Genomic DNA, 27,930 nt, shown 5'->3' with positions numbered 1-27,930 from the left:
AATTTCACTACAAGTATGTCAGTGAAAGGAAATGAGGATAGTTAATACAACGACAATAATACCTAATCCTAAATCAAAGCTGACACAATAAATCTTGTGAAATGTTCTGCTGCATCACAGAAATGTGCCCAGCTGTAGAAATGCCAAGAATAACTTTCAAAGACCAAGGAAAATTATAAGAAAACTAATAAAATCTTCATATTCTGAGCACTTAGCATTTCATTATCTTACCATTAAGCAAAAATTAGAAAAAAGAAAACAATAATGCAATCTTTAATGGAAAATGTATTAAGAAAATCCACTGTCCACAGGATAGGCAAAAAATGGACCTTAAATTCTTGAAGAAAAATATTTATGACAGTCAAGAAAACATGATTAACAGAACTAATTAAAGAATTATTCTGTGATCCAAGTTCTTAAATTACAAGAATAGTAACAGATATAAATGTTTCAAACACAAATTAATTTGATCAGAATTTAGCAACAGCTTGTGATATAAAGCATAAATTCTTAAACTTTGTTTTCAAACATCATAGTACTATATTACAAAGGAATTTCTTGGGGAAAAAAACGACAGACCAAAAAACAAGCAAACCTTAACAGTTATATATTATGCAGCATTAAATTTCTCCAGGATGATCAAAAAACATGAACAAAAATTGATCTTCAATATTCCTTTACTAATACTTGGGGTTTTTTTATGATCTTTGAAAATGTCATGACTTATCCACACAGGTTGCAAATCAGTGTGTGTGTGTTTACTAAAACATAAAGCCTAATTAAATGTTTTTCTTAAAAACCAACTCCCACTTTTTTTGCCTTACCAGTGTCTCTGGGCCAACAAAAAACTGCCAATTATTACTCTCAATACATTAGAGAGTAAAACCTCTGAAAGCAATAATCTTCTCCACACAGATGGAAATACATGTTTTGAGTGTTCTATGTGGCATTCACTCGCCACATAAGCACCTGCAGTCTCTTAGACTGTCCTGCTAGGCATTCCTAAAAACACCTGGGCAAGCCATTTACTCAAAGAACTAGACACTGGAAGAGATGAGAGATAATTAGCAAATAAAACTATTCCTGGCACTCTCTCGACATTTGTGCAGAACCAAGCTCCAAGCCGGCACCTGGTGAAGGGAACTGCTAGATGTGATAATTCCAATTTACACATTCAGCACAACATTCTGTCTGCCTGTCAATTTGAAACAGTTTCCTATTCAGTGATAACAGATACCCCAAAAGAATGCAGTGTCGAAGTGCTGACATGAATTTTTTATGCACCAACTAGACCCTCTCTTCTGGACCAGCTGCATCTGCCTTCTTCGCTCTTGGAATGGACTGACAGTTCTGTTTTTTGCTACTATACCAAAAAAACATTTTCTTTTATTATAGGGTAAATTTAAAATACCATATCTTCATGTGGAATGAATACTGATAAGGCAAAGTTTAAAAAATAATAATAAAGTTTAAAAAAAATAAAGTTTCACTGGGTTGGGTATCTTTATTTAGTGCAGTTATTTCTCAGTTGCCCATGAAACTATACATTTCTACTAAACACAGGATTTGCTGACTCTTTTTTCAAAGTTAACAGAGAAAATGAGAAGATACTCAAGCAAAAGAGATAGACACAGAGTCAGTACAGTAAATCAGATAAGAATGCTAAATAGAGAAAAAGAAATTTTTTACTCAACTCTATGGAGACTATTTTCCTCCATATATTTTTATATGACAATTTTTTGAAAAAGTTTTATGAAAGGACAATTAAATCAACATTATATTCAGAAAATCATAAATCTAGGAATACTTTCATATTCCCTTCATATTTAAATGACAAATTGCTTATAGAGTATTACTATTTCTTCCCACATATATTCCAAATTATATTCATTAATAACTCCCCCCATAATAAGCTATACCATTCTCTCTCCAAGTAGTTACCTAGATGATTCATTTGTTCTAAAAAAGCGGTAACTTGGGGAGGGGGAGGGGTCAATAAATAAATAAATAAATAAATAAGCGGTAACATTCATCTTGTATTTGTTCTATGAAATAGCAATATATTCTTTTTAGTTAATTTCAATGGTGCCAAGCTTTCCTTTTTTATGTATATACATATATAAATATTTTTTTCTTTTTTTAGTTGTTGATGTATCTTTATTTTTTATTTATTTATATGTGGTGCTAAGGATCAAACCCAGTGCCTCACACTTGCTAGGCAAGTGCTCTGCCACTAAGCCACAACCCCAGCCCCCCAAGCTTTAATTTTAAGAATTAACTTTCTAAAATAAATATAAACCTTTTAGGAACAAAGTGTTAGAAAACAATGCTTTGATCTAGGAGATCCCACTTTTGTTATAAAACAAAAATGATAATAAACTATTAAGTGTGAGGATAAGAAATCTTTATTTTTGGAACCTTAAATCAATGATGAACATATCATTTAAAAAGTGAGTTTTCTGAGTGAATCTTTCAGTTACAAACTAATTTAAGGGTAGAATTTACTTAGTAATGGTGCAGAATATAATTATTTCTAACCCACAATTTTAAGTTAAATGTTATCTTCTTCAAAGTTAATGAATATAAACAGTACCTCCTATATTATACTCTAAATTTACCTCAATTTCCACTAAAAATAGAATATACTTATTTTCTAACTTAAACAAAGAGATAGTATGGTAAATCAAACCCATCTGCAAATGTTAAATAGAGAATAAGAAATTCTGACTGACTGCATATATATTCAGACATACACATAAATGTACATGTGTGTATACAGATACACACGTAGATCTCAATGGCGTGAAGATTTCCCCCAGCAAAGCCAGTGGTTTTAATATCAGAAGCTTGAAGTAAATCTTTTAATGTTAACAGTAAAGTCAGAATATAATTAAAAATAATATATTTTCATGTATGGTAAGTCTACATAATATAATACAATATCATTAGTCATTAAGAGGATAAAATTTCCTCCTTCTTATACTGAAGTTTCAATAACAGGAAGGATTTTCTTGTTACTAAAAGAAAGTTTACTGAGTAACTAGAGATACATTCATTATTAAGCATTTTTAAACTGATACCTTCATAATTATCTATCTTCTAAAGCATTTTCTCAAACCATGGAAGGAAAATGACAATGTACCTAAGCTCACCACTGGATTTAAGTAGAAAATGCCACACATAAAAGAAAAATGTCAACATTAGTTGATCTGGTTCAGTGTAGGTTATTACCATCCAGATAATTTAAAGAATTATCAAAATCATGTAAGAACTAAGGCTACCTTCAGTAACTAGCATTTGTTACAATTATATTTTAAGTGAGACTCAGCTGTTAATCCTAAAGACCACAAGCTATACACTCTGCATGCACCAAAACTTGCTTATTTTCAATATTGATAAACTTGCCTTATATGTAGGTAAAAATGCAGCCCTATAAACGAAGTATACATTTAAAATATTGCTTTGGCCTGGTATGGTGGTTCAGGCTTTTAATCCTAGCCACTGAAGAGGCTGAGGCAGGAGGACTGCAAGTTCAAAGCAGCCTCAGCAACTCAGCAAGACCCTGCCCAAAATTAAAAAACAAACAAACAACAACAACAACAAAAAAAAAAAACAGGCTGGGAATGTGCTCAGTGGTTACTGCTCCTGCGTTCAAGCTCCAGTACCAGGGGAAAAAAAGTGGGGAATGAGAGGAGCTTGAGAAGATAAGCAAAAGAACAAAACTGCCTGCTTTCAAACTTGGTTTACCAGAATGGGCAGTAGTAAGACCCTACTGAAATGTTCCAGTTGATCCTCAAAATGCCCTATAGATATTGGCAAATGTTTCTTTATACTGTGCTCCAACATACAGATTAGTAAGGAACCACAGCAGTACCTATCAGTAACCGAGTCATAAAGTAGCTTTCAACCTGGTGAAGGAGTTCAGTATTAATGTGAGCTCTCATGGTGTGCAGGAGTATTTATAATGGGTAAGTTAAATGTGGAGTTTGTCCACTAGCTGCAACACAATGTCAGCCTTGCTGTGTGTCCTTCTACTCCTTGGTATGCAGTATCTTACCTGTAAATGAATCTCTGATCTGTCCCCAATTTGAAAAGCATTCCGAAATACAAAATTAAAGAAGTGCCAGTCATTTGAGCTTTTTTATGTGTACTTTTATTCTACATCTATTATTTAAAATTGTCAAACTAAATATCAAGGATTACAAAACAAAACAAAAAAAAAATACTTAGAAAGGTGTCCACTGTGACAAATTTGTCCTCATCCCTAAAGTCAATACTTCAGGAAAACATGCAATTTTAAAACACATTTATATATTTATGTTTATTAATATTACAGTGAAGCCAATCTTCTAAAAAGACCAAAATATTATTTTAAATTAACTTTTTTTTTCTTTTTTGCAAAATGACTAGAAACATTTATTTGGACCTTGTCAGAAGGGTTTCAATTTTACATCATTACATTTTTAACTTGCCTAATCAGTTGAACAAAAGTACTTTATGTAAAATGATTCTTTTAGTTGCCTTAGCTACAAATCCCTGCAGGATACTATAATTGAAATCTACTCACGTAAGTTAGGAATAATTAGGGCCCCAAATTAAGCCAAACACAAAGTTAATTCAAATAGTCAGCTGCTGTCATTTAAATGGTTATGGGTTTTATTGTTGCTTAACATTTCCGAATTCTTTTAAATATACTTTGTTCTTCTAATCTATAGGTATAATTTTAGTACAGCTAGAAATGGGATCAGGAGGCAAGGATTCACCACCTTTTAAACTGAAGTCACACCTATATTCAGTTTTTTGTCACCAAAGGTTTTCCACTCAATCTTTGCTATCAGTCAATTAACAACACTGTTGAAAGGATGGAGTGACATCTCTCAAAGGCAAGCTTTCTAGTAAATAAAGCCAGATCACAGAATCTACGGCCAGGGCCATTAATGCAACAAAAGTAAGAGCTTTTGAAAGCTACAAGGGATGGTCTCTATTTGCTTAAACTCTAAAACAAAGCAAAGGATTAAATGGGCTTCCTGTTGTAAGCCAACTAAAGGGAACCAATAATGTACAAAACTCATGCCTGAAGAAGAAGCTCAGAAGGCATGCCTTTTAACTATTTTAAAGACGACTGACAACAGTGTGAAATCGTAACAGAGTTAAAGTTAAAATTATGCTTAAGATTATTACAGGTTCTCAGTGTTCTTGTAATTAATCATCTCAGTAATATTTGATATTTTCAAAGAAATGCTTTTTAAAAAATTATCTATATATGCTTGCAGCTATAAACTTCAGGATTATTTGAAAGTTGCAGTTAGCAAGATTAGTCCTCCTGTATTATAGATGCTTTTCATTACAAAATAGTCAACCTTAATATAGCTTTTAATAGAAACTGATCATGAATAAAAAAAACTTTTAAATAAATTATCTATTTTGATAATCACCATTAAGTTCAACAGTGCTGTGCAATATTATTTAAAGCATATTTTAAAGATTCTTGAGTGACAGCCTCCTGAGGCAACAACCCAAAGCTAAGTATAAAATTCTACAAGAAGAAACTGTACTGGCATAGTAAATCCTGGCAAAGGGACAATCCCCTGTGGGTTTTTCAGTAGTGTCTTCATCTGTAAAGTGAAAAATTCTACACTGCCAATCTCCAAGTTGTAACTCCAAGTCTAAAATTATTTATTTCCAACAAAAAAAAAATGAAAATAAAAATATCTAACATATGTATCTATATATAATTCTGTTTCAAAACTGCTATTTACTTAATTTGATTTTGGCTTTAAAAGGCCAAAAATTCTAATGAAGACACAAATTTAATTTGCAATTTGTATTATCATAAAATAAATCATTATCAGTAGCCCATCTCCTTTGACAGGAAAATCAAAAAGAGATTATGGACACTATTAAGAAGAACTATTGTGTTCACTACTAAGAAGAAACATCTTTGACTATGTGTAATACTAACAAATGGAAAAATCACTAAATTACATTAAGCAGATAAAATAGCTACTTTTAATGCCCAGTTTACTATCAAGTAATCCAATCCTATAGTCTTACAGGGCAAACATGGTTAATACTGAAATTAAAATTATATTTCTTAGTTACTTAAATGGACTCTAGAAGGGGTATAAAATAATAAACTTTTTCTAAGTGAGTTAAGGCAAACAATACATACTTCAAATTACATGATACAAAATGTTCTTTAAATAATAAAAAAAAAAGTGTTAATATGTTCTTTAAAATAACATTTCCATAATGAGAGATCAATAGAGAACAGAGAGAGAAAGGAGCAGATTACAATATCCTTGGGGATTTTATTTTTTAATAATTAGATGAAAGATGAATAGAAAGCATATAAAATAGGGCTAGAAATGTAACAATACATAAAAATGTTCAATAAAGCTTCAAGGTAGTTTTGTCCCTTTCTTAATAAAATGAGTTATAAAATTGAAAATGATGTTATTTCTGTATTTCAGCTACATTGTTTGGGTTAGAAACAAATATTGATATGCAGTTGTGAAAATCATTGCCAAACAAAAATCTAATTTTCTAGACTAAACATTATAACAAACAAAACTCCCTGAACCAGATGTCCTCTCATAGACCTACAACTTCAGCATCACCTGACAGCTTGCCAGAAATGAGAATATCAGGGCCAGGCGTGATGCCCAGCATTTCAGGAGGCTGAGGCAGGAGGATCATGAGTTCATAGCCAGCCTCAGCAATTTAGCAAGGCCTGAAGCAACTCAGTGAGACCCTGTCTCTAAATATAAAATGAAAAGGGCTAGGAGTGTGGCTCAGTGGTTAAGTGCTCCTGGGTTCAATCCTTGGTACAAACAAACAAACAAAAAGATATGAGAATATCAAGGCCCATTCCAGATTACTGCATCTATATTTTACCATGACCCCCATTTGATTTACATTAAATTTTAGGAACACTAATTTTTTAAATCCAACATGACCTCCCTAAAATTTTTCCTCCTCCCACACACATCTCTTCTTGAATCTTCCTCTCCCTGGATCCTTACAAACATTTCCTCCTTTCACAGATGAGCCCCCTCCTGCCTCTGCACTGAATCCCATTTCCTTTCCTTCTTCCTGAATGATATTCAGGTGTTTGGCATATCTACTTAAAGCAATCCCAAAATAAAATTATACAGCAATATTTTCCTCAAACAATTAAATACTCTTGGCCTACATCACCTTTCTCTTTTGCTTTGCTAGACAACTTTTTAAATCACCTTTGTCACCTGACCACAGCATTCTACCATGTAAAAGTTTGTCTCTTAAAATCCAACAGGCTTTCTGCACCATGGACAAATATGCTTTGCTTATCCTTATGCTGCATTTGAGTGAGGTGGTGAAGTCCCTGACTCCTATGAGGCATGACACTTCAAATACCTTAATTAAATATAGGCATATTTGCCACCTAGTTTACATCTTTAATAAAGGCCAAGTAGCCCTTATTTGAAATACTTGTACTAGAAGTGGTTCAGAGTATTTTTGGATTTTCAAATAGCTGCAATCTTTTTGTTTTGTTTTGTTTTGTTTCCTTATGTCAGCCCTCAAAAAGTTGCATATTTCAGAGCATTTGGACATTGAAATTAGGGATACTCAATCCATACTACAAGAAAAGACCCAGAAAGGGAAGAGAGAAATAATTTCAACTGCACAAGCGTGCGCACGCACACCCCCTTTATTTAGATATAAACAGAAGGTTTACAAGGAATAGTAGGTATACCCCACAAATAAGCAACAAAGTGAGAATTTTACTTAGAACTCTTTTTCAGAGCAAATCCATATATAAAACAAAATTCTATATTATTTGAATCCATTTTTCACCCCAGGAAATTACTGTTTCTTGACACTCCAAGAATCCTGAAATTTCATTTTCACTATGCAATGCTTTCATTAATCACTATTTTGTGTTTTTGCTCCTCTCACTCTCTCCATCCACCCTGTACCAAAAACTATTTTCTTTAAAAAAAAAACCTTATTAAACAAACTTTATGCAAAACTATTTTCTTAAAAATAAACCTTATTAAACAAACTTTATGTAGGTAAGGGCAGTACTATAGGAATCAGAAGAATAGTGAGATATTTTTTATCCACACTTTATTCTGTATTGATATAAAAGATGTTCTTTTTTTTCCTTTTTTATATATTTATTTATTATTGCCCACCATAAATTTTTATTTGGTTTTATACCTACTTAGTTAAAATTTAGCTAAAATTTGTTTCATAGCTTAAAATTAGTTAGTTAAAATTTGATTCCACATATCAAAATGTCAATTATTTTTAAAATTCAAAATCGATGCTGATATAGAGATTGATATTCTCTTACAATGGTAATCAATGTGTACATTCACATAACTATTCAGAGAAAACAATTTGAAAGATAGCTACATCTCTGATAATAATCAGAATTCTAAAATTCTAGCCACAAGATATGAAAAAAAAATGTTAATATGAAGATATATTTTACTTACACCTGAAAAAACTAAGAACAAATCAATGATGAGTAGAAGAGAAGGAATAAGTAATTTTTTAGTATGTACAAAATAAATTACAATACTGCTGTTAAAATCCATTATCACAATATATAATGGCATGATAATTCAGGTGATGATAATATAAAATTGAAAAATCTTAATGCAACAATAGATGTAAATGAAATTAATTTTTATACATAATTTTGTTCTCTAGAATATTAAGTATATTGGAAAAATAAGAAAAAAAGGAAACGTGTAATGTTAATATTCAAATTATGAACAATTTTACATTTTTATCTTAAGGTTTTTATTTTCTATCCTTTCTTGGGAAGATGTATTACATTCAAAATTAGAAAGAAAAAAATACTTTAAAAAAAATAAGCCCTTATAGCAGGAATTATGGCAGACCTAAAAGTACAACTCAAGAGAGTCTCATGCTGATAAGGAGAGATTAGAAACGTTGTTTTATGTGATTCTTATTCCTCAGGTTCAGTCAGTGGAATAAGAAGTTGTGCTTCATTTATGTACAATGTGTCAAAAATACATTCTGCAGTCATGTATATCAAATTAAAACAAATTAAAAAATTAAATCATAAAAAAAAAGAAAAAGAAACATTGTTTTTGCTTCCTGAAGCATGGATATAGAATTCTCCCCTCAGCTTTACATTTTAGCCAAGAGATCCCAAAGCCAGGACTAGGTATTCTCCTGGACTCTCCTGTCAAGTTGAAAAAAGGAGTTCAGGACCAAGGCTGAAAGATGTCATGAGATATTCACTAATCCACACTGATGTCTAATACACATAACCTGCATGGCTGTCATGTCTTTCTCTGTCATGCAGAGGAGGCAAAAAGAAAATAAGGAATACCGTGGGATATTAAGTATATGTTTCAGTAAGATACTCCCCTAGTATTAGGGCAGATAAGTCAGGTTTTCAAGGCATATCTAAATTCTTTAGCCAGTTAATTTAAAATGAAATGAACTAATATTAATCCAATTGCTATGAATCTAATGCCTTTTTCAAGCATACTATAATCACAGAATTCCAACTAATACTCAAGATATTTTCAGTCATCTGTATTATCTTATTCTCTAATACCACAAACTAAGTATATGGCATATAAAAAAAGTGAAAAGGTATATTAATTCAAAAATGAAGCAAGAACTTCATCAAAACTGAAATTAATGAATAATGAGTACTTAAAAGAATCACAGGTCTGCAAAATGAAGATGCTTTAAATGCCTCTTGTACTTTTAATTAAGCTACCTTTAAGATATTATTGATTTTTTTTCAAAATGTAAAAATAACTGATAATATATAATATGCACATAAAATCAATATATCTAAAATGTACTCTAGATTAGATAGGTTAATAACCTCTTTACTTTTATCATATTATTGTTTAATAACATTTACTTATGAAATATTTGATGCAGTCTTTTCTGTGAGAAAATGGAGGCTTGCTATATTATATTATTGAGGTCTACTGGGCAGCTGTGAATGACCCACTTATTTATAACCCCAGCAAAGACCTGCTCCTTAAGTTACTGGAAAAGAAGCAGTGGGGGACAGAACAGAGTAGAAAGTGAGAAGAAAAGGGAGAAGGGGGAAAAAAAATCAACAACCAAGTACTTGAATGTACTCATCATTTATGAAACATGATATATTGATGATGCATATTAGGGTAGAAAATGACCAAATATAATTCAAATTATCTTTTTTTAAAAGATGCTAGTATATCTATTAAGTTAGCTTTAATTTTTGCAACTCTGTGTCACATTCAGAACAAATTTACCTGCATCTTGAATCTAACTAGTCATAATAAAAAGACAGTTGGTTTTTCTAAGATAGAAATAATATCCTTTAATTTATAATGGCATTAATATTTATATTTTTAAAACCAAAATACTTCACTAATTATGGAGAAGAAAGTGCTGCAATCAAATTACATGTGTAAAACACAATAAAGAATATTTAAAGTGTCCAAAGAACAATATAGTTAAGCACTTTCTTAAGGAGTAAAATCACACAGGACAACACTAAAAATATAAATAAAATCATTTAAAAAAATTGTGTTGGTTTGAGCAGATGTTAATTTACATAATTTGTGAATTTAAAAAAATAAGGTTACATTTGCTATGCAGCAAGCACAGATATACAATTCCTATTAATTTAATGGGAGTTATGACTCCCATTAAGCTTAATAGGAGTCATAGAGCCAAATCCCCATGTACCTTGCTGAAAATTTACCTCTAAGACTTCAACTAATCAAAATTACTGAAATGAACAAAAGTAGTCAATTTTGCTAGATTAGAAAATGTAATTCCCTAACATAAGTCACATCAGTATTATAGTGATGGCCATCTACTGATTCCCAACAAGAAAAAGAATAAAGTTATCATAATGAAAAAAGACAAACTGAAATAAGAGTTTAAGAGATCTGCTAAATGCAGCAGAAAATATGTTGCTTTTTCCAATTTGTTGTAAATATTTCAATATTTTTTTCTTTCTCAGTACACTATCCAAAAAAAAAAAAAAAGTTAAAAAAAAAGTTCCTTTTTTAAAGCCTAAAATTACAAGAGCGGGATCAGAGGGATAAACAAAATCTGAAAATATACTGACTCAATTCCCAGAGAGCAACCAGTTACTAAATTCTCAATGACACCGAATAAAATCATTTTCTTCCTAAAAAAAAAAAAAATGGTTTTGAATTTACATTTAAAGCTGGGATATAGTTTAGTGGCAGAAGACTTGTCTAGCATGAACAAGGCCCTGGCAATTATCACCCTGTTATGACAAGTGCTCATTGGCCCCTCCCCACTATTAAGACTATGAACTTCAAAGACTTATGCTGCTCATGTGATAGAACAGATTGAGTAGTTGCTAAAAACCAGACATCATTCTAGGCACTTTAATATATGAATGAAAAACAGCAATAAAAAAAAAAAACCTGCCTTTGTGGAGCTGACATACTGTGTGTGTGTGCGCACGCGCGTGTGTGTGTGTGTGTGTGTACATATATATTAAGATATATGTACGTGTATATTTTCTTATGTGTATGTGAAGGAAAGAATGAAAGAAAAAAAGGATACAGTATTAAGTTTAAACTTGAAGAATCATTATCTTCCACAAGATTCAGACTATTGAGAAGTACTTATATGTAAAATAAAGATTATTTTTTAATTCATACTTAACCTCTAGACCTGCCTATTTTCTTCTACTAGATACTGAAAATACCATACACATACATATCATATTTTACAAAGATAACATTGATTCTAAAGTCATTAAGAAAATGTGTTTAGAGAATTTAAATGTCAGTTAAAAATTGGCAGGATACTATTTCCACAGTTATGTTTGTAAATTTTCCTGTTTTATATAAAATAAACATATAAAGCTATATCTGGTATTTATACCTAGTATAACATTTTTCACTGAAATAAGAATAACAACATTATAATTTGAGTTAATTACAAAAATTCAGACTTATGAAATTTAGTTACGTATTAACTGTGTAAAGAATTCAACCTGAAATTAATATTACCAGCTTTGCTGAAGAGTCACTATTATTTGTAACTTGTCACTTGAGCAAGCTTTCATATGTCTGACTTATGCTTGCCAGGGCTCCATTATATAGCATAATTTAATTCTCTGGGACACAAAAATTCAATTTCCTTTCCTACTTACTGATACATGATTCCACAGTGGGTTACTATGCTTATAAAAATTGGCCAAAATAATCAAAGCACACCAGTTTCTCAACAGACTAACTTGTGAAGGGCTTGAGTTTAGTTCTCCAGGAATAAAATCAATTATATAAAAATTTTACAAAATATTTTTAAAGTTTGGTCTTCATTCAATCATTGTTTATTTAGAAATTCTAAACACAATTTTTAAAAAATACAGGAAGAAGAAAAATGTTTCTATCTTGCAAAAATATTCACTAAGACTGACAAATAATAGAGTAATTCTAACAACTAGGCTTTTATATAATTAGCTTTTGCCATACTAAACTTCAAAAGTGGTTATTGATCTGGTTTTTTAATATGCATAAGAGGCACTGGAGGTACAGCTCAGTGGTAGAGCATGGCCCTGGCGAGCATAGGCCTTGGGTTCAAATCCAGCACCATAAAAATAAAGGAATATGCACAAGAAACAGGACATATTTATAAGGTCTGTCTGAACACAGAATAAGTACTTCTCACGAATTTGGATCTGATAGGTATAGATCTAAAATAAATCCAACATGATATGAAGCCTTTAAATAATACCAAGGTAAATCACTACTTTGGAAGACAGAAATCTCTAAGAAAAAAAGCATAGTCCATGGTGATTCTACAATATGTAAACTGTTTTGTTTTAAAATATTAGTTGGTTGCTATTATTTAAAATCTTAATGTCTGGTTTCAATTGAAAAGTTGGAAAACTGGCAAAACTGGGCTATACACTGGAAAGGACTTAATCATGGTCCTTTGGCAAGCACTTCCCTGTCTGTGGCAAACCTCAGACTGCTTGATATACTCAAGTTACTTTATCTGTTTGACCCTAATAGGTGTTTGAGGTTCCAAAGCTGTGCAAGAACATGAGCTCCTCAGAGTAAGAACTGTGCTTTGTGTATCTTTGAAACCTCATCTGAGTTTATGTGCAAGGACCCGGGAACTATACAGAAAAATACCATCTCATTTTTTAAAATATTTTAAAAGGTAAAACATTCATGGAAGGGCTCAGAAAAAACTTAATGGCTGAATAATTAAATTTCTATCTTCCTTCCTATACCCTCATACCTAACTTTGATTGGTTTTCTCCATAGGTGTTCACAGACCATTATCTGGTTTCCTGCAATAAAGGACTATTCTGTCATGTAAAACTTTTCTAAGACAAACTCATGTGATGCTGGATAAATGTTCTAACAGTGTGCATTAGCTGTGTACACTCTTAGAATAAGCAGTGTGAGTTCGTCCCCAGTTCTTTTTATCAGTAGGAGGGAATTGCTTCAAAAGCAATACCCCCTGGCCTGATGTGCCAAAAATGATATTTCTCTTAACAGCAGATATGAATCCTGACCTGATAGGTGACACTGGAAATAAAACTGCAGTATCTCATGAAAAAGTCTCTGTCTGCTAGCTCTCCCTGCCCCCCACTGAGTTATGCTACTGCGCCAGCAAAGTGGTCTCCACACCAATTGGAAATTTTTCATTATTGGACTAACGATCCATTGGTCCACACCTGGAATCTTTTTTAAATGTATAAAAACATCAAACATAACAGCAGGAATTCAGTTATTATTCTTTCTAAAAACCAGATGCAAAATTATAAACTATCCATATGATTTTCGCAACAATCCAAGCCTGAGATTCACATTAAAACTCAATTCCTGCTTCTTTTTTATCATTACAGTACTACTCTTCACTCAGACATACTATACTTTTAGAGTTGATGTATCTCCAATTCTAAAACAAAGAGGAATATAACCTGAAAATAAAATAGTAATATATTTGTAACTTTCAAGTATGACTTAAATCTAATTGAACGTTATATACTTTCTGGTTACAGAAGTTTTTATTTTAAAATATTTCTAAATTTCTATATGGTTTAAAATATATTATCAAGTTATATCAATATATTGAGTGTAGAAATTGGTAGGACAGGAAGAAAATGACAAAACCTAAATTTGGAACAAACAATTCAAATAAAATTCTTTTGGCAAAATTAAAAGGTTAATGTTTTGAAGCTTATTACAAAGACATTGGAATAATAAGCTCCTATCTATTAGCTGATATCATGCCTTTTTTTCCCTGCCAACCATTTTATTAATAGCTATAAACAGAATAATTAAAAGCATATATAAATCCAATTTAAAAATTCTAAAACATTTTTATCAATACTATTTCACTGGGCCTTAAAAAAAATCTATTATATTTTATATGGATTTATCAAAGACTCTGTATTCTTCAAAGCTTTTATAAGTTAACATTTTCATTCTGAATACCACCATCAACTAGCTATAAAATTTACACATCTTTCCTCCATATTAACTTTCAGTCTGCTTTATGCTCCATACTATCTGGATGAATGTTCTTTTCACATGGGAATATTATTTCAGACTGCATAAATAGTGGGTACCAAAAAATCTACACAGTAAATAACAAATGATCATTCTATTTATTTCATTAAGCCTCAAAAGTGCATTTACTTCTTTAAAACTCAGTCAGGTGTGATAGTGCATGTGATAATCCCAGAAGTCTGAGGCAGAAAAATTGTGAGTTCAAAGCCAGCCTCACCACTTTATCAGGACCTGGTCTCAAAATAAAATATAAAAAGGATGGAGATATAGCTCAGAAATAAAGTATCTCTGGGTTCAATCACCAACCCAGAAAAAAAAGTTGGTCTGTCTTGAAAACTACTCACCATAAATCAAGAGTTATACAATTTTAGGAGCTGGAAGTATAACTGGTAGAGTGCTTGCCTATAATGCAGGAGAGCCTGGGTTCCATCCCAAGCACCACAAAAATACAAAAGAAAAAAATTTTAAGCAATAGTGCTCAAGAAAAAGAGCAAGGAGGAAGAGCAGGAAGAAAAGACTAACATTAAACAGAGTCATGAGATGGGAGGGAAAGGAAGAGTAAAGGGAAATTGCATGGAAATGAAGGGAGACCCTCATTGCTATACAAAATTACATATAAGAGGTTGTGAGGGGAATGGGAAAATAAACAAGGAGAGTAATGAATTACAGTAGATGGGGTAGAGAGAGAAGATGGGAGGGAAGGGGAGGGAGGATAATAGGGGATAGGAAAGGTAGCAGAATACAACAATTACTAATTGGGCATCATGTAAAATTGTGGATGTGTAACCGACGTGATTCTGCAATCTGCATTTGGGGTAAAATTGGGAGTTCATAACCCACTTCAATCTAATGTATGAAATATGATATGTCAAGAGCTTTGTAATGTTGTGAACAACCAATAAAAAAATAAAAAATTAAAAAAAAAAGAAAAGTCTTCCTGCATTTTTACAAGTTTTCACATGATGGATATATATATATATATATATATATATTTTTTTTTTTTTAAAGAAACAGATAACATTAAGAAGTACTACAAAAATCGTTTTTACAAGATGTGAATTTTTTTTGTTTTGTTTTAGGCATTTTAAAACTACAACTATACTTGAACAGACAAAAAATTAAATACGAAGTGAAAAGATCAACACAAAGGGCTGGGGTGGAGGCTCAATGGTAGAGTGCTTGCGTAGCACATGTGACACACTGGGTTTGAGCCTCAGCATCACATAAAAATAAGAAACAATAAAATAAAGGTATTGTGTCCACCTATATCTAAAAATATGTTTTTAAAAAATCACCACCGAATACTTCAAATTTCCTAGAATAAATAGATTTACGGCAATAGTCAATAAATGTAAAATATATCTAATATGTCATTTAGTTCCCTTAGGATTATTTAGAATTGTTGTAGGTCACAAATTTATGTAAAATATAAATTCAGACATCTAGCACTTTCTATAATTTATAGCAGTGTAATGAAATAATTCAGCCACCAAAAGAAGAATTCAGTACCTCTTTTAGAATAATAAAATAATATTCTAACCACTTTCACAGAAAGAAGATTGCATAGCTCAAGTTCTCCTTGATTTAAGGAACAAAATTTAAACTGTGTCTTACCTTCTGTATTCGGTAAGAAGCTGATTATAATGATAAACCACAAACTTCGCATTCTGCAACCAGAAGACACCATTATTGATCCCTTTAGATATTTCTTTGTATTCCTTAATGAATCTAGTTATAAATGCCCAGCTTCATCGAACCCAGCAGTCTGCATCATTGATCCTCATATCTGAAAAACAAACAAATCTATCATTGGCTTTATGGTCCTGCTATGTCACAGAAAATACAAAAATAACAACTTTCTCCCCTTCCCTCCCTTTTTTAAGTACAAAATATATTTTGATTCTAAATCAAATGTGGAAGCTGCTCCTATACATTGGATACCTGAGCCTTGCAACATAACGTAACAGTAAAGGTACATAAATTCCTAATAAAGAAGCCTTCTTAGAAAAACATGAAAAACTTGAAAGCCATTCTAGGATGGGTCAAAATTCTAGATTTCATATGCTGTTCTTTTTCACAAAGTATAACTTAAAATACATCCTTGAGTCCACTAAGCTCAAATAAAAAATCCAAAGATTATGATCAGTGCACTGCTCCAAGGTGCATAACTAGGGGAAGGATCACAAAGAATACCAAACCTGGGGTTAATTCTAATTTTGACTAGCTCTTATAGGCCCAGTTCTCCAAACAAGATACAAACACTATCAGGAGGGTGACTTTAAAAAGTGTTTTCTGGATCCTAGTATCACTTGGTCTTTCGCTGGGATCTGCACAAGAGCTGTGCTTTCTAGAGTAGTATGAGGAACTGCATTATAACATTAGCTTTGTCAGACTCATAAAATGAAGGCAGTTCCCAAATATATCTAGTCTCCCAGTCTAGCCTCTGAGGGTAAAGAAATCACAAATGTTTCCTTTGAAGGGAACACCTTACACTTTCTTCAAATTAATTTCCTATTATTTGCTACAAATTAATTAATCCCCTACCAAGTTTTCTCAAGCCACCCTTGACAAGCTGCTAGAGTTGTATGAAGTGAGACAGTGAGGGGACTCCCATCTTCCCCATTATGAGGTTGCATTGGTAGTTCAAATAAGACAATTCTTAATAATTTAGATGCTGTGACTAAAACATAAGCATAATTTAGAAAATAAAATTCTACTTATAACTTCTCTTTCACATCATGGATGTGTGTCATGTCTCCATCAGAGACAAACACATGCTTCATGTATCATAGGGATCACAGTAGCTGCTCACTATGTTCTATTCACTTTAAAGGAGTTCTATGGAAAAGCAGATTCTAAATGGTTTGGAACATATTTCACAAAGGAAAAGCACGATCATGGCTTTCATATGAAGGAATACACTACAAAGAATGTAAAAGAATTAATCTAGCCCAGCCATGGTGGCACACGCCTCCAATCCCAGCAATTCAAAAGGCTGAAGTGGAAGGATCACAAGTTGAAGACCCACCTCAACAATGTAGCAAGGCCCTAAGCATCTTTAAGTGAGACCCTGTATCAAAGTAAACAAAAAAAAAGGGGGGGTGAGCTGAGGAGTTATGGGATGTGGTAAATTGCCCCTGGGTTAAATTCCCAGTACCAAAAAAGACAATTAAAAAAAAAGAAAGAAAGAAATTAATCTAAATTTTAATTCATTAAAAATCACAGATGAAACAAGCAAAATATCTCTATAATAAGGAGTTTGTTTTATCATGCCCACAGTCTGAGATACAACTGTTTTTCTCTATACCATGGCCCATGACCACCCCAATTTTAGCTCTCTCTGAAAACATTAAAGACATTTAGATATAACAGGGGTCATAGTTGGCATTATGCAGCTCTGCAAACACCTCAATGCTTCTCTGTCGAAAGAAACAAAACAAAAACAAAAGAAAAGGCAACATGCTTCCTCTCCTGAATGCCAAAAATACAAAAAGAGCCACACATCAAAAATCAGTCTGATGGAGACATGACACACATCCATGTAGAAATAGCTGGCCCATTCTGTTCATTTTTGAACTGAATTCCCAAAAGGTTAGTCAAAAGACAATCTAAACTAAAACTAAAGTTTACATTGGCTGTGGCCAAGTTCCTACCTTTAAAATGAAAGTCAGATCAAAAGGCTAATGGCCTGACACATCCAAAGGCTGATCCATAAACAATTTCTTATACCTTACAGTCTGTTCAATAATCTGATCAAGCAATTAGAGTAATTTTAATATGTGGATGAGGGTTCATTAATTGCTAAAAGTAAAACTGAGTGACCCTCTGGACTGTTCCACATTCTAACAAAGAATTTTTGACTGTGCAAGTTTTACTTGTAACGGGTACTTCGATTTCAATGAGCGAATGCCTACAGGCAGCTGGCCTGCATGTACAACTCTTCAACACAGTTACATTTTCTTAAGGCGATCCAAGATCATTCAGTATTTGGTCACTCGCTATCTGAAAGAGTCCTTGTTTGTGGGAAGAAAGGGAAGGAAGAAATCAGGGACTGATGACTGCCTTGTAGGAAACAGCTGCCAAAATAGGAAAACCTCTGCTAATAAGAGGAAAAGGAGGAGGAAACCACACAACCAAGACCTCTACTGTGGTCTTTGGCAGGACAGAAAGCTTCATGAACAGACTCTATACTAAATCTCTGTGTGTTCTTAAGGCTTGAGAACGTGAAACATAATTCACAAAGTACACTCCAGTGGACTACGACACTTTGTCAAATAGAAACAGGTTCTGGAAAGTAAAAATCATGGCTTCTATATGCAAATAAAGCTTATGTTCATCTGCAGAATATCGAATTTATTTTTTCTCATTTCCACAACTTATATGCAATCAACTCTCATATCAAATAAAATTATTTCCAGAAGTTCAAACTTAAAGTGCAATTTTGAAAACTAAATCAAAAGATTTTACTGCTGTGATCCAAATTAAAAACAACCCTTCGCTGAACAAATGTTAATGAAAATTGAAATACTTAGCAAATCACAGTAAGCTAAGAATAGAATGAATAAACAATCAAATATGGTGAAACTAATCCCCAAAAAACATTGCTCCTAAACCAAGCTGGAGCCAAAGGGCACTCAGACACTGATGGAGCTAGCAGACCATCCTTCAAACTAACTACCTGTAAAAATAAGCTCAAGAGTGTCTCACAAGGCAAAACAAAACAAGAAACAAAACCAGAAAGGGGCTATTAAGTTTCCTTTCAACAAATAAGAAAAGATTAAATTAAGTAAGGTCCCTCATTAGTAACTTATTTGTATTTTGATTTTCCCTCTCTTTTGAAAACCTTTTTCCCAAGAACATCAGAGTTCTTAGCATAAAGTGTGAGAGGAACTGAGAAGATATTTAACAGCGCATTTCTTAGTAAAAACAGAAACAGCACACTTCTATTTAAACTATCAAGGATTATGATCTTTAAAGATCCAAGTCACTTCTAATACACAGTCTCCTACAAAGGCTTTTTTTCTATCCTCCAAATAAAAAGATTCAAACAATTTCATCAGAATCTTGTTTCTATGAACCACAAGCCATTGTCTACCAAACCTCTGCCATGATTTTTTTAGATCTAAGTATCCTATTACTCTGTCATGTAAAAAGGCAATTAATGCATCATTACTACCAAACCTTCTAAAGCTGAATAGTGACTTCCAGGAATCCGCTTCAGCACTGTTTATATCCCAACAGCCTTCAATGTTTTATACACTACTTACAATGTACAGTCAGCTGGAGTCTTCAGACAGTAACCTGCTTATATTTATTAGCTGTAATAAATATCCTGTGCCTTAAACTGTCAGCAAAATTATTTAAAAGGAAAATACCACTAACCAGTTTATAGTCACATATTTGTGTTACATTATCAGGAAATCACATTTAGCCTGATGTTGTGATATTTATTTAGCAAATATAGAAAAAGTAAAACCTGTTTGTTGATCAGCATCAATTAAATAAAGTAGAATACAACATCAGTTGTAATCAATTAGAGGAAAAGAAAATTTAACTAAAAATTTCAAAATTGGTTAACTAAGGATGCTATTCTGTCAAGAGCAAAGATTCATATTGACAGCTTTATCTTTGATTTCTACTCAGACAAAAAAAAAAAAAAAAAAAAAAAAAACACTGAACAATGGCTATTAAGCCCAGAAAAACTATAAGCAAGAGAGCAGGGAAAGCAAAAGCTACCCAAGCACAAGACCTACCCGTCACCCATCTTTGCTAGTGTGCACTAATGTTGTATAAAATGAAACATCAATACTCGGGGTAAGCCTACAATTGTATGCACTGTGTGTGTGTGTGTGTGTGTGTGTGTGTGTGTGTGTGTACTCTAAATGAAAGCTGAACATAGCTTTACAAAATTACTCATTCTGATCTTATTTGCACTATAAAATTATAATAATTATAGGAACATAATTTGCTAGTAAAATAAGCTGTTATTCTGTTTTATTGAAACAAACACAAGAAAGGACGATACTAACCCCACTGTGTCCCCTACACAGGCATAGAAAACAAAAAATAAATTACAGTTTAATATCTACTTCACTGGAACTCAATCAGAGCATTTACTCTGCAGAACTATTTTATATGTGATCTGTAAAGTCTAGTTTCCCCTTCTCATTGGCATCTGAAAAAAAAAACATCAACACCTCTGGGAGTTTTTCTCCGGTAAGTGGGCTAAGCAAACTGGGCTATCACTAATCAGAAAGGCTTTCTTCACTCCAGACATACCACTTGGATTTGAGTTTATTTTCTTTGCTTCACAAGGACAGCATCAGGGATGGGCTGGAAATGCTCACAGAGATCCTAAACCACGTGGCCAACCATTAGTAACCACCCTCTCCCTGTCTCATTTCTGAATGCCATGGTATGTATCAAGACTCCTGGCATCAAGTCCAGAGTGCTTTAATTAAACTATTTATACAATAGTCCCCTTAATATTTATTATTCGTCTTACCATTTACTGAAATTTCTTCACTGTAAAGGAATAGATTCTCCTATGAGAGGGCTTAGAGGAGCAGAAAGAAGAGGTCAGGAATACCCCTAGTAAATGACATCTGCTATATGCTATAATATCTAGGAGTCGTGCTGAGCATGCAAAAGAGGCTTGTAGCTGTGGACATCAGAGGCACAGTGCAGGGCAGTCTGCCATTCTCTTCATTAAAATCCATCCAATTGAAATAATAAAAACAAATAGCTGTCACTTTCAAACCAATGTGGGGGACATTTCATGACTGTAGAAACTTGCAATTGAAATTTTTTAAAAATATTTTTTTTAGTGGTTGATAACCCTTTATTTTACTTATTTATTTATATATGGTGCTGAGAATCCAACCCAAGTGCTCTACCACTGAGCCACAATTCCAGTCCTTGCAATTGAAATTTCAAAAGAAAAAAAAAAATAAAACAGATATATGCCTTACATATCAAGAAAAGCTGGTGGCTTCCTCAAACTTTATACCAAAAATAATTATTAATACATTTGAATTTACTGTTAGAAAACATTTCAGCACACCTATAACACAGAGGTTAGTACACCCCCACCCTAACTCATCCAAACCCAATGTAAGAGACAGGGAAAGAAAAGTTAGTTTTGTTGTTGTTGTTGTTTTGTGTTGGGTTTGGTTTGGTTTGGTTTGGTTTGGTTTGGTTTGGTTTGGTTTGGTTTGGTACTAGGGATTGAACCCACGGGCACTTTACCTGAGCTAAATTCCCAGTCCTTTTCATTTTTTAGAGAGAAGATCTTAAGTAGTTGTTGCTAAGGCTGGCCTCAATTTGTAATCATCCTGTTTCGCCTCCAGAGTCACTGGGATTACAGGTGTGAGCCACTATGCCCAGCAGGGGAAAGCTATTTTTAAATAGCAGTCCTCTCCAATTTTAAAACATCATGCTATATTCCTCTTGACTTTATAATAGTCTAGAATTCTCATGCAAATTTTAGAGTTAAATACATATGATGGGTTACTATGACTAGAAATATTTCCCAAGTGCCTTCTCTTTGTGAAATACTGCATCAGACACAAATCATTAAGCCTTATAAAAATGCAAAGTAAATATTACAAAGCTTAGAAGTCAGAATGAGGTGAAGTAATTAGACTGAAATTACTTGGCTAGTTAAGTGGCAGAACAAAGACTGCAATCCAGACTAACTGAAAAAAAAAAAAATTTCCACACCACACTATTCATGAACAAATGTTTAGTGAGCACCTATTATTTGGTATACACTGAATGACAAAATAGATAAAACTCAGTGAAATTACATTCTAGCTCAAAAATAAGCCATCTGAAAAGATGGTATTATTTCCTGGCACATAATTAGGTTTCCAAAAAATTAAACTGAAAGTAGATTAACAAACTAACTCCACTTATTATCATATTGCCTCTGCTTTCCACAGCAACTTTGAAACTTAGGCATATACTATCTCCATTTTACCTTAAAATGAGAAATTTCACCCGCTCAAGAAGAGTAAGTAGCTAGCAGGGCTGGGAATTAAGTCCGTGTTCTAAAATACCATTGCCATTAACTAAATAAATCAAATAAGCTTACATTACATGTTTTATTATCTTTTTTTAAAATTAAAAAATGAAGCAAGGCATGGTAGCACATGTAATCCCAGACCCCTGGGACTATGAGACAGAAGGATGGCAAGTTCCAAGCCACACCTCAGCAATTCCGTGAAGCCCTAAGCAACTTAGCAAGATCCTGTCTCAAAAAAAAATAAAAATAAAAAGGGCAGGGAATATGGCTCAGTGGTAAAGTGCCTTTCGGTTTAATCCCCAGTACAGAGAGAGAGAGGGGAGAGGGGGAATGGGGGAGGAGTGGGGGGGATAAATAGAAATAGAACAAATTCATTTTGGGTTTATGAACATGATGAAACACCAAAAGAATAATGAGTTGATTTTCAAATTGTTTACACGAGTAAAACTAACATCCCCCAGGTAACGATAGCTACATATTAACTTAATTTTTACTATTTCCAGTTGAGCTACCTTAATTCTACTCATTTATATTGCTATTTAAAGTGCTGGCAATTACATGTTATGAATTAACAAATTTTCCTAGACAGATAAATCTTATCAACCACACTACCTGAGAAGCTGCTTATAAGTCAGAAAAACAAACACTACCTCCAACACAAACTAGCAATGAATGTTAACAGTCATGGAAGGGATGTTTCAATGTTAACATCTATGAGATTACAGACTAATCATTATTTAGGCAAAATAAAAGAAAAATTAAATGTGGCTTATAAGATGAAATCTTAACATTTGACTCACTACACAGGATTTGTTGTTCATAAATCATTGTTACTAGCCATTCCCTGAATCAATATTCAAATTCCCTCTTGGTCTATATATACAACCACTAAATGAAATAATAATGACCCAGGATCTGTTGTATATTAGATCATCAATATCACCATCAGAGGTTTCTTAGAGGTAATGAGGTAATCTGAATAAAGTATATCAAACAATCTTAAAAATAAATAGGAAAAAATATGTATAAAGAATATATAGCAAGAAGCTGAAGAAAATTTTGTTATGTATATATAGTACATTGCCTTTTGAAATCAACAATTCATTTGCAAACTATGCCAATCTATACAGTGTTATCTAAACTTGCACTTCTTACTTTTAAAATAAAGTAGAACAATTAGTATAACTGCATGTATCTCAAGTCAATTAATACCTAGTTAGTACCACCTAGATATTTGTGATACTAGGTGCTGAAGTCAATGTTATTTATTTTTACTTCCTATGTAAATTGGTTCTGTGTTAAGTTCTAAAAAAAAAAAAAAAAACAAACAAACAAACCTTTTTAAAAATGTAGCCAAATGTAAAGGTGAAAACATGTAATCCCAGGTACGCTGGAGGCTAATACAGGAAGATTGTCAAATTAGAGATCAGCTTGGGCAATTTAGCAAGACACTGTTTTATGTTTTAGATATGCAGTATCTCTCCCCCACTGCCCCCGAAGAAAAGTTCACTTGTGAGAGGGAAGCTGAGGCAAGAAAATCACAAGTTTCAAGGACAGCCTCCGCAATTTAGTGAAGCTATAATCAATTTAGTGAGACCCAGTCTCAAAAATATAGAATGAAAAGGGCTAGAAATATTGTTCCAGGGTAAACCACCAGAGATTCAATCCCTAGTGCAACCCCCACCCCACCCCACCTTAAAAAAAGTTTAAAAATGTTCAGATGTGAAATTGTTTGTTTGTTTGTTGTTTGTTTTGTGTTGCTGGGGATCAAACCGAGGGCCATGTACATGCAAGGCAAACACTCTACCAACTGAACTATATCCCCAGCCCCAGAGGTGAGATTGATTAGATTAAGAGACTTGTAGCCTAATTGGTAGATTAACCTACTAATATGTATTAACTGGGTGGTTATCTGTAGGCAGGTAGGGTGTGGTTGGAAGAAGTAGGTCACTGGGGGTGTGACTTTGGGGTTTATATTTTGTCCCTGATGAGAAGGGCTCTCTCTGCTTCCTGGTTGCCAAATCCTAAACTATTCCCCTCTGCCACACCCTTCCACCTTGATGTTTGGCCTCACCTTAAGGTCCAGAGCTTTGGAGTTGGCAGACCAAGGACTGAACCTCTGAAACCTTGAGCCAAAATAAACTTTTCCTCTGCTTAAGTTGCACTGTTCAAATATTTTGATCACAGTGATGGAAAAAGCTAACTAAAACACAGTCTCAAAATAGAAAATAAAGAGCAAAAGAAATAGTTCAGTGGGATAGCACCTTACTAGTATATGCAAGGCCCTGGGTTCAATCCACAGTACCACAAAAATACACACATAGATAAAAAGATATAGCTGCTACCTTTAGGAAGTATATATATATATATTCTTCTAAGGAAAATTAAATATAATGGAAAATGACTAAAATCATAAATATACATTCAATAATAACTGCTAAAATCCTAAAACATAATGACAATAAATACACTTAATATCACAATAATGAGATAATTAAGAACAGTTTCTATATCTGTATATCCTTGAGTCTTGTACCTAGATCAACAAATGCTGTCTTATCAAAGAGTCCAAGATAGGGGCTGGTGTTGTGGCTAAGCCTTAAGCATTCACCTAGCATGTGCGAGGCCCTGGGTTGGATCCTCAGCACCACATATAAATAAATAAATAATAAATAAAGTTATTGTGTCCAACTATAACTAGAAAATAAATATTTTTTTTTAGAAAAAGAGCCCAAGACAGATCAAGAACATACTTAAGCTGCCCCTATAAGATTTTGGACTCTTCACAAGCATCTAGACCACAAATTCAGAACGATGCATATACATGCACTTCTTACTTTTAAAATAAATTAGAACAATTAGTATAACTGCATGTAACTCAAGTCAAGTCAATTAATACCCAGTTAATACCACCTGGATATTTGTGATACTAGGTGCTGAAGTCAATGCTATTTATTTTTACTTCCTATATAAATTGGTTCTGTGTTAAATTCTAAGAATAGAAATATGTGATAAAACTACCTTTCTACCATTTCCCTAGTTTTACCCATTATAAATTATGGTACTGATTCTACCTAAAGTAATCTTAAGGAAGGCATTTAGGGGATTCTACAATATGTTTAATCTAGACCTTGCCTCTTCTGTCAAAATATATCTCAGCAATTACTTTAATTTCCATTTTTTAAAATTATATCTAAAGAAGTAGCTATTTCAGAAAAATATTTTTTTAAACCTACTTAAGAGATTATTAGCCGGGCATGGTGTTGCCTATAATCCCAGCAACTTGGAAGGCTGAGGCAGGAGGATCAAAGACAGCCTCAGCAGATTAGCAAGGCACTTAGCAACTCAGTGAGACCCTGTCTCTATTTAAAATATTTAAAAAGGGCTGAGGATGTTGCTCAGTGGTTAAGCACCCCTGGGTTCAATCACTGGTAACAAAAAAGAAAAAAAGAGAGAGAGAGAGAGAGAGAGATTATTATATTGGCGCCCAAGATAAAGTAGCCTGAGACTTACTCAATTCACATAGTTTACAATCCACCTTTCTGGGAAAGCTACAGATGATCAAAAGACAGCAGAGACCTTCAAGAAAGAACAAGTTCTTGGGCCTTCCCTGAGGTTAGTCCCCATTAAGTCATTATGTTCCATTTGTTTTATATCTGTGTCTACAAGTAGAATTCAAAATAACAGGATTTTCTTGAATTATAGAGAAAAGGAATGTATGAATTATTTCTGAGTAATTAAGTTAATTAACAATATTAAAGTTACAGTGTGAGTAAATGAACAGAACGAGATTCTGTGCGATTGGTGGGGTAAATTTCACTAAAAAAAAAAATTAAGAAATTCATATGAGAAAAAAGAGGAGGATTTATGGACACACTGTTAAAAAAAATTTTTTAAAAACTAGGTCATTTTGAATGATTATTACATATGGAAAAATTAAAACAAAACCTTTAGTTAACTAACAAATAGAATCATCAATGCACATACCTGAATCCCAGCTAGTTGGCAGGCTGAGGCAGGAGGACCTCCAAGTTGAAGGCCAGCCTTAGCAATCCAGCACGACCCAGTCTCAAAAATAAAACAGCTGGAAATGTTGATTCCTGGTTCAGTGTCTCTGTGTTCAATCCCCAGTACTGGGCAGAGCGTGAGGGCAGGGGTATTTGAAACATCTAGGTGTTTCTGTTTCTTACCCAATCACAGAGTAAAGGCATGTGGTTTTTAGAAAGGGGATTTTCAAACTTTAAAATATAATTTTATAATCTCTATATAAAATTTCAAATAACACTAAAGTTGTAATAAAAGTAATGTTTAATAAAATGAAACAGGTTATAAAAAAAGCTGAGAAGAACTGACTAGAAGCTTAAATTACTTGCCAAGCCTCTCTCTTTTAAAATGACTAATGTAGCTTTCTAATAGTCTTGTAATATGTATAGTAGCAATGTTAAGTGACTATATATTCTTTTAAAAAAAATTTTAAATCTTTTTGAAAGAATAAATAGTCACTTAATATACATATTTAAAAAACAAAAAAAGCAAAACTGCCTAAAAATAACTACCAACAGGATTGGGGTTGTGGCTTAGTGTTAGAGTGCTTGCCTAGCACATGTGAGGTACTTGGTTCAATCCTCAGCACCACATAATAAACAAATCAAATTACTTTATGTCAAAACTTAAAAAAAAAAAAACTACTAATTATAACTAGTGATTTTTCAGGGCAAGGATCAGGGAACTTTTCCTGTAAAGGATCATATAGTAAATAGGTTAGGCCTAAAGGTCATATAGTCTCTGTCACAGCTATACAACTCTGCTACTATACCATGAAAAGTGCCATAGACAATGAATGCATAAATTAATGGCCATGGCTGTGTGCCAACAAAATTTTACCTACAAAACAGCCGGCTGGTCCTAGTTTGCCAATCCCTGCTACAGATGAACAAGCACAAGACCAAAATACACTCAAGGAATGGCTTCAGTCAAGTAGTAAACTAAGAACTGTGAATGTCTGAAAAATAATGAAAGCAATGCAATTAATAAATTAACTTAAATGTTAAGATAAAGGTAAACTGACCATGATGGAAGGAAAAAGATAAAACAAAGCTGCATAAAACAAAACAACTTCATGCTTCAGTATATGTAACAGAACTAATGTATGGCTTACAAGGTTTAGAGGAAATTCCAGAAAACAGAAGACACTTGCCACAACAACTTATCTTGACTAATTCTGCTTGGCATGAGAGAATATAAAACCAATCAAAACAGTAAGTAATGAGAGAATGAAAAGTAATGAGGTTTGCACAAGACCTCTGAGGTATTATGGCATTAATATGATGGTTTCAAATAGCTATTGGTAAA

The 27,930-nt window shown here is 33.0% G+C and overlaps 1 protein-coding gene across 50 annotated transcripts in view; it reads right to left on the bottom strand.

Annotated features, from left to right (window-relative positions):
* Adgrl2 (adhesion G protein-coupled receptor L2) overlaps window positions 1-27,930 on the bottom strand; it is a 619,253-nt gene that overhangs the window by 128,715 nt on the left and 462,608 nt on the right. For all 50 annotated transcript variants that reach the window (XM_078026550.1, XM_021732267.3, XM_078026553.1 and 47 more), the window contains one exon: window positions 16,167-16,338. In XM_078026550.1, the coding sequence (XP_077882676.1) occupies window positions 16,167-16,239 (73 nt within the window). In that variant the 5' untranslated portion in view covers window positions 16,240-16,338. The remainder of the gene's footprint in view (window positions 1-16,166; window positions 16,339-27,930) is intronic.

This window comes from Ictidomys tridecemlineatus, chromosome 11, assembly GCF_052094955.1.
Source record: "Ictidomys tridecemlineatus isolate mIctTri1 chromosome 11, mIctTri1.hap1, whole genome shotgun sequence".
NCBI lineage: Eukaryota > Metazoa > Chordata > Mammalia > Rodentia > Sciuridae > Ictidomys > Ictidomys tridecemlineatus.
This window is presented reverse-complemented; position numbering and strand designations above follow the sequence as displayed.